The sequence below is a fragment of the Corapipo altera genome, unplaced genomic scaffold (genome assembly GCF_003945725.1).
Source record: "Corapipo altera isolate COAL_440 unplaced genomic scaffold, ASM394572v1 62, whole genome shotgun sequence".
Lineage (NCBI taxonomy): Eukaryota > Metazoa > Chordata > Aves > Passeriformes > Pipridae > Corapipo > Corapipo altera.
Window position 1 is genome coordinate 5,322,545 of NW_020884894.1, and position 12,181 is coordinate 5,334,725.

A 12,181-nucleotide genomic window follows, 5' to 3' on the forward strand; every position below is an offset into this window, starting at 1 on the left:
GTACAGCAACCCAGACGCCAGATGGGCTGGTGAGAAGCTGACGTGGCAGGAGCAGGCAGAGGGGTTTGTCTTCATTCCCTTCCTTCCTTTTTGTCTTCCCCAGGGATGCACTGACAGACCAGCCCATCTCTCACACAGGTGGGGTCTGGCCCAGGTCCCGAGTCTCCCTGGGGAGGGACAGGTGCCCTTTTCCCTGTGGATCTGCTGTGACAGCAGGTGGGATGGTTCCCTGAGCCCCAGCCCATCCTTGTGCTTCGGGTTCTGCTGTAGGAACATAAAAATTCCATTGCAGCCTAAAAAATGATCTAGACCTCAAGTGTCCACGTGCATCTGCCAGCATGGACATAAAACAGCAGGTCTGGACAATTTCCATGGATTTATGTGCCCTGTTGATAGACATTTTAATGTGCCTCAGGTAGATCTGAGGAACCAGGGCTCATAAGACAGGGAAATGCACTGAATTACCTCTCTCTCTGGGCTACTTCTCAAGAATATTTCTGGCCTTGGGCAAATGTGAAAAACCTAGGACTAAGAAAAATTGCTCAGCTCCCCAGGATTAAGAAAGGCATCATTATTTTTTAACCACGTGGTTTGAGAGCCAATTAATATTAGTCTTTGACTGTCTTTCCTACTGAGCTTGACTGGAACAGAGAAGTTAAAAATCCACACTGGATTTGTGCTGGTCCAGGGGCAAGAACAGCCATAACTAGTCAGTCTACCAGTGGGAAAAACGAGTCAGGGAATCACTAGTACTTTTATTGGGTTGGTAATGAGGCGTTTTTGTGCTGGTTTATATGTATCTAAATATCCTACTGTGTTCACAGTGATCTGTTTAATCAGCTCCTGATGGGACCTTTGTGTCATCTGCACTTGAATGTCCAAAAAAAACCCTCCTCCTCAAGAGTCTTTGCAAAGAGTAAAACCAGAATCACAAACCCCAGGGTGAGTTCCCAGGGCTGCAATCACAACGTGTCGTTATTTGGCTCATTTCGAGTGTGCAGAGACCATTCAAGAGGGAAAAAATGATGACTAAGGACCCAAAAGGGAAAACCAAAACAACAAAAAAAAAAAAAAAAAAAAAAAAAAAGGAAGAGGTGGGAAGATGATGGACAGTTACTGTGGAAATTTAAATTTCAAAGTTCTCCTTTCCCTTGTCCACCCATAGCCCTCTGCCTGGAAAGGGAAAGGAAGGAAAAGAGGAGGAAAAGCTGCGACAGGAGGGAATCAGACCATGTAAGGAAAAGAACTGAATTTAACTGGCACATGCTCTAATCCTTAGTTTATTTCTGGTTAAAAATATAGCAATCCAGTGCAGTGTAATAAGAAATCTGCTGAAAAGGTAGCAGAGAAACAGCTAAAACAGAAGCAAAGCAAAGCTGAGTCCACAAATCCGGGCTGTATCCAACAACTCTGGATGTGAATGTCCAGGAGGGATTTCCCCCTCCTTTCCCACCCCCCCAAATATCCATGTGAGGGTTTCATCCCACCCTCGGGTGCTGCCACACTCGCACAGAGCTGCAGTGGGGAGAACTGAGGGTGGAATTTGGTCCCTGGACGTACCAAATCCCAAAGGAGCCACTGGAATTGTGCCTGGTGGTGGCGGATCACCGGCAAAGCCGATCTCCACCTGGGGGGAGGGAACAGTCCCTTGGGAAAGCGAGGGGCCATCGGCCACTTCCAAGGAATGGAGCTGAGACCGCACTGGGATTGGGACCATGACAGCTCAGAACAGGGATACGGCATCTTTAATGAGTATGCAGATTATCCGTGGGGAAGGGGAGGGGACAAAATCAAGGCAGGCATAGTACAAAGATGGTAGAAACAAATTAAGTGACATAGAAAAAAAAAAAAGAAAGAAAAGAATACATCCTTAGAGGCTGCCATTGCCAATGATGGTTGGTTGGATTTTCTTTTTTTTTTTTTCTTTTTTTTTCTTTTTTTTTTTTTTACAGGGACATGTTGGAAGCTGGAATATACATCCTGCATTACAAAGTGCAAAATACTACATGCTCAGAGCCCAAGCATGATGTCTGAAACAGTCCACAGCAAGATGTAAGAGACAAACCCACCACCCTCTCCCTCCTCTCTGGGACATGCTCCAGTGCTCCTCCCCAGATGCCTTGGAAAAACAGGTTTATTTTTGCTTGGTTTTGTTTTATTGTTATCCCAAGTGGGTCAGAATTGAGCCCTCTCTCCCCTGTCCCTCCCCACCAATCTGCTCCCCGGCATCTCTGTGCACACGCTTTGGGATGGGATGGGCTGGGATGCTCCTCACCAGCACGGCACAATGACCAGCAAGTCAGGTTGCTGACAGTGCCTCCAAGTTTTTTTTTTGGGGAATCCAGGGACATGTTTTTACCCAGGAGAAATTGGCTGTGAATTAAAAGCAGCACTGGGTGTTTTTCCAGCCTTGCCATGTCAGGGAGCAGCCTGGGGAGGAGGAGTGAAGGCAGGAGGGTGGTGGGCCTGCTGCTCACACCTCGTGTTCCCTATTCCCCCCCTGCCCCAAGGAATTTTGGGAAAGGCCAATTGCTGCTTTGTTTTAAAAATACCAAAATACCAAAATGGGGCCCCTTCTCCCATCTTTTCCATCCAGACAGGGTTCATGCCTTCCCTGTGCTCCTTCTCTCCTCCTTCTTACAGCAACATTCCTCCATTTCCAAAGGGAGAAAAGCATGGTTTTGCTTTTCTCTCCCATTTGTCATTAAAGCTGTTGTGGATTTCCCTGGGAAACTCAGCCTGGAGCATCCCAGCACCCGTACATACATCAAACAAACTCTCCCCATGGTCCCCCCATCTCATTTCCAGTTTGGGGTTCATTACTGTTGTTATGACAATATTTTTTTTTTTTTGGGGGGGGGGTGGTGAGGGGAAGGGAAATGAGGTTTTCTTTTGTTGGGATTCCTTCTCATCCTTCCCAGTGTTGGGGGGGCAGAGTGTTGATAGCATTTTGCCATGCCACACAGCATAGTGTTATACAAGCAAAGAATTTTGGCTAAAATCCAAAAAACATTACCCAGGAAAAAAGGCAAACTGTGAGTGAGACTCGATCGTTTGTTGTTCTTCTGTGAAAAGACTTGGAAATTGTCAGAGGACAGTTCGAGTTATGATTTTTCCCTTTGTTTTGTTGTTGTTGTTTGGTTCTGGTTTGTTTTTGTTTTTTGTTGTGTTTTTTTTTCCCCCATTCATACATGTAACTGTTATTTTTGCAAACAAGACAGTCTTGAATTAGATGAAAAAGTTAATAAACAAAATGGCGACTCCAATATTTAGTAAGATCACCATGACTACCAGGATGGGAGCTGAACCCTGGAAGAGAAAGAGAAGGAGAGGAGTTAGAATGTTGGAATTCTGCCCAAGGCTGCCTTGTAGCAGGGTCAGGAGCTGTGTAGGGTCCAGGCAGGTCTGTGGATGGGCAAACCCTGATTTACACCCCAGCAAATGATCCCAAAGTGCCCAGAAACCCTCGGTGAATTTTTTTAGGCTGCCAAGCAAACACCCGGATGCACCCACAGACCAAGACATGGACTTCCCTGTGTCATTCCCATAGGAAATCTGGCCTTAAAAAAATGAAATTGGTTGTTTTACCGGGTGGTCAATGAAAAGGAAGAAAAAACCCCATTTATTGGATCATACATGTGTTTGGGGATGGTTTGGAGGAGTCTCCACAGGACATTTCCCAATAAACAAAATTGTTTCTCCAGGCCTTCTGGTGATGGCAAACATCAGGCCAGGACACAGTGATCTGTGTTCAGGCAACATTTTGGGAAAACTGTAATAACCTTTTCTGAGGTTTATAAGAACCAAATAAAGCTCCTGGGAACTACCTGGAAGTGTTCAAGGCCAGGTTGGGTGGGGCTTGGAGCAACCTGGGATAGTGGAAGGTGTCCCTGCCCATGGCAGGGGGTGGAACTGGATGAGTTTAAAGTCCCTCCCAACCCAAACCATTCCATGATTGTGTGATTCTGCCTGGAAACCAATGCAGGAACCCTGGCCCATGGAACACCCACCACAGCCTGGGCTGAACATCCCCCCAGGAGCACCCATTGCTTTCCACTGAGCATAAGGACAGCCCAGACAATTGTATGGGACCTGATGAGGATGTGGCTCTTGGACCCCATTAGAATCCCAGGAATGACAGAAAGGGACCCCTCAGCGTGGGGACTGCAGACAAACCTCCAATACATCTTTGTGCAGAACATTGATCAGAAAAACATCCATGGCATCACCTTATCCCTGTCACCCCATCCCTGTCACCCCATCCCTGCCTCCTCATCCCTGTCACCAAACATTCCCTGTCCCAGAGTGTTAACGTGGCTCACACCAGGGTGAGCAATCTTGTGTGCAGGTAGGTGGTAGCTATTTTTTGGAGTAGCTGGGATCCTCAGCTATTCCTGCTGCAGCCGAGCTGTGCCAGCTTTAACTGCCTGGAATGCTCTAAATCCTTTCTCCAGGCTCCCGTCCTCCTCCTAACATTCCTGTGGCTGCTGGGAGGGCTCGGGGCAGGGGTGGGTGCCCTTTGGGAGCTTTCCTTATGCCACTCTGCAGAGCTGCTGGAAAATAAAAGGCAAAAACCACTCTCCTTGCTGGCCAGAGCTCGTTTCATTCCGAGCAGGCTGATTCAGTTCGCAGTTGGGAGTGGGTGGGAGCGAGGATGCTGGAGCTCGCTGGAAAGGCATATTTGTAGCTTAGCAACAGGGTCAAAGACAGCCAACCAACGGAGGGACTGTGGAGAGCCTCTCCTGGCAGCCAGGTATCCACGCCCGGCTGCTTCCAAAGGCAGAAACCACCCCCTTGTTGCCAGCCCTCCCCCTTCCCCAGCCCGGCCGCTGCCAAGCCCCGCGCCGGCGTTATTGGGATGGGGGGGATTAGCTGCATTTCACAAGATTATTGGGTTTTACCATTTCTGAGCCCGTGGTAATATAATAACAGATTGCAGGCGATTAGCACTGTCATTGTTGCTGTTGGCAGGGCACAAGGACACAGGGAATGCTCTAGGATCCCTCAGCCCTCCAGCCAGGGAGGGCTCAGCCGTGCTTCCATCGGCCCTGGGCCACTCAGTGGTTGAGTTCCCTGCCAAGAAAGCGGCAAATATTTGTGCCCCTGCTCTGCTCACACCACTAGACCCTTCCAGTTCCCTGGTGTGCCTCACAAATGCTTTGGGATGGACCTGATGGGCTGATGGAGATCACAACCCTTCTGTACTGGTGTTCACAGGATGCTGATGGGATGTATCCAGGGATACACTTCTTTGGTCTCTTCTCCCCGATAACAAGAGCAGGACAAGAGGAAACACCCTCAGGTTGCACCAGGGGAGGTTTGGATTGGATATTAGGGAAAAATTCCTCACCAAAAGGATTGTCCACCCAGGGCAGTGGTGGAGTCCCCATCCCTGGAGGGATTTAAAAGCCCTGTGGATGTGGCATTTGGGGACATGGGTTAGTGGTGGCCTTGGCAGTGCTGGGGGATGATTGGACTTGATCTTAGAGCATTTTCCAACCTAAATGACTCCACAGTTCTATGATTTACACACCAGTCCATCGAAGCCGTGCCCTCATCTGGAAGAATGGGGGGAGCCAACACCCACTTCCATCAGCAGCACCTGCCTTCCCCTGCACGGACGTTTTGCTTGGTTCCCTGGCTCAGTCTGTGCCTGTTTGCATCCTGCATCCCCTTTTGCAGTGCAGAGGCAGGAGAAAATCCTTCTTTTGCCACTGCATGGGTGGGATCTTCCACATTTGCCAGCAAAAGCAACCCAGGAATAGGATGACCAGGGAGGGGAGGGGTCTCTGTGAACTGAACAGCTCTGACTGTCTGACAACTCACAAATTCTGCTTCCTTTTAACAGTTCCTTCCTTTTCAACACCCTCGTCCCTGTGCCAGCTCCACAGAGGGCTCTCCAGGCAGGAATGGCAGGTAGGGCTGCTCCCCCGGTGTGGGGCTGGAGCCCTGCCCATGGCAGCTGGTGGATAAGCAGCTTTGAGACTCCAAAGCTTCTGTTTTAGCTCCAATTACGAATCCTGCTGCACCTCTAAACCCTTATGTCTGGCTTATTTCTATCTTGTCAGGCCTTTGTGCCTTCACCTCTGCTCAGAGGAAACACTTGCCCTTCTCTTCTCATACCCCTTTGATGGCCTGGGGTATGTGTCATCCAAGAAGTGATTCCTGCTCCGTGCCTGGGCAGGAGATGAATCAGTTCTGCAGCTTTGCTTTGGAAGAGATGTTTTGCTGAGCCCAGCCTGACCATAGGTCACTGAACTCCCTTTTGCTGCAGTTCCAGTCATTGTTTTAGAACAAGTGGCTTTTACAACTCTTCCCACCACATCCCAAGCCTCTAACAGGAGCCACTGCCTTTGGAAAGAAGAGACAGAACCTTTGATTTGAAACTGTGTTATCTGGTGGGGCTTTATCTCATCTTCAGCCTGCTATAGAATCATGGAATGGTTTGGGTTGGAAGGGACCTTGAAGATCATGTCATTCCAACCCTCTGCCACAGGCAGGGATCTCCTGGAGCCCAAAGAAAACCCCGAGGCCAGTTGGGCCTATTTCCTGAGCTGGGCTTTGTGTGTCAAAGACAGTAAGAAGCTCCAACACTCTCTTTAACCCTGCAATAGGAAATTGTGAAATCAGGCTGTCAGGAGCTGGGAAATTTGGTTAAACCACCCTTCCTGCCAGCCAGGAGCCAGGCTCAGCTCTGGAATGCTGTCCTGCCTCCCAGCTCTGTGCCCGCCCGTCCAGAACCCACTTCCCTGGGAAGCAGACGCCAGTTGGCAGCGTCCTCTCACCCAATTTTAGCTGTCTAAATGTTAGACATCCAGCCTGCACTCCCCATCCAGGCTGTCTGGAGCCCAAGTGACGTGGGATGAATCCCACCCAGCATGGCTACCAGCCTGGCTCTGGGAAAGGAAACATTCCAGCGAGCTCTGGTGTGCCCAGGCATCCTCCGGTGAGAATTTCACCAGCAAATCCAGGCTGGGACTTTTTATTTTTATTCTATATAACTAGATCCAGGAGTGCTTCACAGGAGAAGGAAAACATCTGCCAGGGATGGGCAACACACATTAGGTGGGCGAAAGGGTCCTTCTCTATCAACACGGAGAGTCTCCAAGGAATTCTTAGATTTCCTTCCAAGCTTAAAGAACAGAAACTTAGACCTAAACTCATGGATACACTAAAATATGAATAAACCCTTGCTATGGCATAGAAGTAATTTCTGCCCCTCTGTCTTGTTTGTTTTTATCCTGTAACTGTTGTGTAGCAACTCAAGAGTCTTACTGGGAATACGAGGGACAGCTGGTTTACAAATGCAATTGTAGCTTAATTAATTTAAGTATTAACAATCCATTATTATCTGTTATCACAGGATACAAGCTCTGCCTCTCTGCCATGGAAACCATAGTGCAGGTTACCTAGGAATCCCTCTGGGATCTATTAAGTGTAATTACTAAGGACTTGGATCAGCAAAAAAAACCTATATATGCACCGTTTTCCAGCCTCAGCACTGCGGAAAGTGCTGCAAACTTAGCAGCTCCATGACATTTGTGCTGAATTGTCACATAACTGCCAGGAACAGGCTCTGTGAAATGGGTGAGGAGCATTTAGCAAAAGAAACATCAGGGATTCACTTTGCTTTCTCCAGTGGATTGCAGCATCTCCCGTGACTCCAGGAAGGGGCCCAGGAGATGCCAAACGTGCCTGTGTGAGTGAAACTGAGTTGGATGGGATGGAAAACCTGCTTCTGGGGGGAAATAAGGCTAAAAACATGAGGATTTGTCCCAAGAGGGTGCCTGTTAGTGAACTGGCTTGTGCCCCCTGTTTCAGTCCTCAGTTTAGAGGTGCTGGGAGAGAACTCTGTCTACAGTTTGTTTATGTGTGTTTGGAGTTCTGTGTGTTTAAGATTTTTGGTTCTTGTGCACTCAAAAGTTGGTGTTTGACCCCAAATTTTTCCAAGCTAAACAATGTGGAATTAGGCTCAAACCCCTAAATTGAATCCAGGATGACAAGAGTAGAGTCAGCAAGGTGCTCCCTCAGGAACATCAAAGGGCCCTGGAGATGAAAAGGGTTTGAAAAAGGACCCTGTCGAGTGAAACATCCCATTTATCTGTGAACATTATCTACCTCCTGTTGTTACACGTCACACCTGCGATGCCTGAACATGACAGAGATTAGAGCAGGAACAGTTTCTGGTTATTATTTGAGACAACCCCAAAAAGGTTTGCTCTGCACACACTGCAGCCCCTGGGGCGACGCTCAGCCCTGCCTCATTCCAGAGGGGTGAGAGGATGGCAAGAGGGCTCCTCTGCCTCCTTATTCCCATGTAATTATGGCTTCTATTTGTCTGGACACGCAGGTCCCACGGCCATTTGTGATTAGGGCTGAATCTGATTGAGATGAGAGAAATAAGGAAACCCAGGGATGCCTTTGTTAGGAGACCTGGGGATGGCTCCCGGTGGGGAAAATAAATGGAAAAACCTAAAGCTGGAAGACTAAAACCACAGGGATAAGCCATGGGTTCAATCCCAGGGAGGTTAACCCCAAACAAGTCCCCAGGTGCCTTTCCCAGCAGACTGGTCCCAAGGCAGACAGATGGGAGCATCTCCGTGCACAACTCAAACGGTGGGTGCCTCTTTGGGACAGAGAAAACACCCAGTTCTTATTTTTAACTCATTTTACAATCTCTAGGGCTAAAAGTGCCCAACTTCTCTGAAGAAAACACACCAGCTCGAGGTCAATTCCTTCAAGAATAACCCCACAGCGCTGGAAGAGGGGAGCATCCCTCCCGGCATCAGTGGGGAGGTGCCGTTTCTGGCGCTCCATCCCCTCCTCCCCGTCCCGAGCCCCCTGCCCTGATCCCTCCCTCGGCTCCCTCCGGCTGCGCGGAGCACTCGGCAGATCCCTGCTCCTGCTGCAGATTGGCTGCCTCCTCCTCACTTTCCCCAGCGACAGCGAAACCTGCTCGGAATATCTTGATGGCAAATACGCCCCTCGCTCGCCGCGCGAGGGAGGGAGATGCTGCAGCTGCTGGAATTCCTCCCCGCCTCCCCCGCGGGGACCTGGGGAGGGACAGGGGGGTCTCTTGGAGATCCCTCACCCAGGAGATGCCTCTAAACTGCCTTCGCTGCAGTTTTTTTCCGCGGGTTTGTTTGCGGGAGGAGGCAGCAAACAGCTGAGAGCGCTGGGATTTTATCCTCCAGCATGTGACGGTGCAAGGAAATGTCAGGGGTGGCTGGGGTGGGTTTTTTTTTTTGGTTCCTGCCCTCCCATCCGTCTCGATGCGATGAGACAGTGGGATTTTAAAGGGCCAAGTCTCGAGCCTACTCACGTCTCCAGGGTGCCTTTAGTGAGACCACGACGTGTCCCTGGAAGTCTCCACCTAAACGGCCGTGATTGCTCCTGCTAAACGAGGACAGGCAGATGAATCAGGCTCCGTTCGTGCCTGAGCACCGGCCCTTCCCGCGGGCCTGCTGAGCTCCTCTGTGCCCACAGCCCTTCTTTTCCCTCTCAGAAGCTGCAGATGTTCATCACCTGCAGAAAAGGAAATCTGGTCTCTTTTTTCCCCCCCAGCCCTACAATGTGCTGTGTTTTGTGCTGATGGATAAAAGGGTTGCTGGCGTTTTAGAATGCCACTTTCCCTTCTCAGTCTCTCAACAATTCCTTTTTTCCTTTCCCGTTTTAGATCTCCTCAAAGGCTCCAGGAACCTGTGAAGCATCCAGGCACAGGCTTGAGCTTTGTGCCTTGTGGGCCTTTAAGGATGGAAAGGATGGTGACGTTCCTATAAATCTCTTAATCCGACAACACCGACACCGGTCCCGGCACGTTGGTTCCCGTTTCCCTCTGCCCCAACACTGACAATTGATGGGAGTTTGTTCTGTGCATGAGGGGTCAGTGCACACAGAGACACAGAGAGATCAGGTGGCTTTAAATGTAATTTTAAAGCGTTTGTGTGGCTTCAGCACTGGCTCAATGACCCCGAAACCCCCAAATCCCCTGAGAGCGAACACCAAGCAGGGCTGAATTTCATCAGTGTTGTTGAGTAGTGGCCTCAAGAAATGACCTTCCTAAGAGTATTTTTCGATTACTTACGTGCAGCTCCAACAAATGGGAGCTTCTTTAAAAGGACTGGTGAAAAATGACAGAGAAAAGTTCCCACAGCTCATAGAGCAACCTGTAAATCTGACTCCTCCCTGAAGTGTGCATCCCTACGTGTGCAGGGATGAAAAAGGCTGGATACAAGGGACCCCACAGCCTCCAGCTGGTCCAGAGAAATCAAGAGCAGTGTTTTTTTGGAATGTGTTTTTGTAAGCCCTGCATCCTGAGCCTTCTCTGGTGAGCACTGCCAGAGGTGTGCCTTGTCTGGAAGCTGGAGCTGGCACTTCAACACAGAGCCAGCTCACTGGGCTCATTGATGGCTTGTGTAGAGCTGGTTTATGGCAGATTATTTTTAAAACAAGCTAAGCTGGGAGGGTGACCTCAGTTCAGCACAGGGATACTCCAGGTAGGGCAAAAATAGCCCTACTCAGCTCCAAGCATCCTTCCTGCTCATTGGCAGGCACCTTTCTGGAACAGCCCAGCTGCCTGGGAGATGAGAAATGCCCTTTGCAGGGAACAGCTTCCCAGATGGCAGTGCTGTGGATCCCAGGGAAGCAGGCTGTCATGCAAGCTGAGGCAGTGTGGGCACACACACACACACACATGTGTGGTGCACGGACACGTGTGTGCAACTGGCCCTGCCCCGGAGCCGATGCTCACCAGGGAGGACGAAGGGAAGGGGAATTTCAGCCTAGTGTGAGAAATGGAGATTTTGGGGAAGCTGGGGAGCCTTCATTCTGTGTGGAGAGAGCTGGAACATGAGCAGGATGCAGTGGATTTTTGCAGGATTAAGTGTGTGAATGGTGAATGTTCCGCGTTGCTGAGCACACACATAGAGGTGAATGTGGGGACTGTGGGATAAATCTTTCCCCCTTAGTCTGACCCTCCTCTTCCTCAGGGACTCACTACATTCACTGAAATTTGAAATGCTTTGAGGGCCTTGATGGCAAGTGCAGGCAAGGTCATGGGTTTAGGCAGGAGGTTGGAACACACATCTCTCTACCTCTCATTCCTCTCCTACACCTTCCCCTGCTCCTCTCTGACCACCCCCTCCCTGCCAGGCCCCTGGAACCAAACCCTGCTAGCACCGTGCAATTCCTGCTAGAACAAATTGTTGCTGGCATTGTAGGTTATTTAAATCCACATATTATCTCTTCCTCTGTATTACATTAGCTTCCTCCCAAACCTTCGCCATCTGTTCCACCCTCGGTTATGAATGTGAGAAAACTGAACATGCTGCTCCACAGCTACAGCACTTCACAAGTATGATATGCATCCTAATGGCTTTTCCATGCGCTTTTCCATGCAGGCTGTGCCCCTTCCCTAGTGCCCAGGACTCCCTGGAAATAGCCAGTGATGTTGTGTTAGTGGCTATTTTCCTCCAGTCTTGTGGAGAGAGGTTTATGTGTGAGGTGGAAGTCTCGGCAGCACGTCTGACATGGGGTGGGTGGGGAGAGACCCCAGGACTGTTTGTGCCAGAGATCTCCCAAAGATCCGTGTGGCTCCCAGTGAGGAGGAACTGTGGTTTCATCCCTCCTTTGTGATTCATGTCTCTCCCAGCTCCCTGCTGCCACGGGAGGTCATGTTGTCAAAGATGCTGCAGCATCTGTGAGTCCCACGGACTTCAACAGGGTTGGTGTCTGTGCAATTACTGCTGCTGCTCTTCCCCTGTGAGAGCCTGTCAGGCTCCTAATGCTGCCTGTCATGTCTCCAGTGCTTCCAGGCATCCACACAGGCAGGTAAGGACAGCCTGGATGGTTCAGCACCCACGGGTTGGCTCAGTGGGGTGTGCTCAGGGCTGAATTCACTGGAGCTCTGCGTTTTCAGGGCTGGCAGGACGTGTCCTGCAGAGCAGACACCAGCACACTCCGTGCTCAGCTCCCCCTCAGAGCCGTGTGGGTGCTCCCGAGCCTGCACCGAGCTCACAGGATGAACAGGAAGGCAGAAAGCTCAGGGCTGTGTGTGTGTGTGATTTATCCACAGCCACAGCAGGGAAGCTCTGGCAGATCTGTAGTTTAGTCCTTCCTGCATCCTGGCTGCTCCTGGGCTGCAGATGCCACCACTCTCTCCTCTCTCCCACCTTTGGAGGTG

General features: G+C 50.1%; 1 protein-coding gene across 1 annotated transcript in view; it reads right to left on the reverse strand.

The window, feature by feature from the left end:
* Positions 1-1,251: 1,251 nt before the first annotated feature.
* The window catches only part of JPH3 (junctophilin 3), a 55,844-nt gene continuing 44,914 nt past the window's right edge, over positions 1,252-12,181 (reverse strand). The window contains exon 5 of the mRNA XM_027646927.1: positions 1,252-3,309. Coding sequence (XP_027502728.1) covers positions 3,229-3,309 — 81 coding nt within the window. The 3' untranslated portion in view covers positions 1,252-3,228. The remainder of the gene's footprint in view (positions 3,310-12,181) is intronic.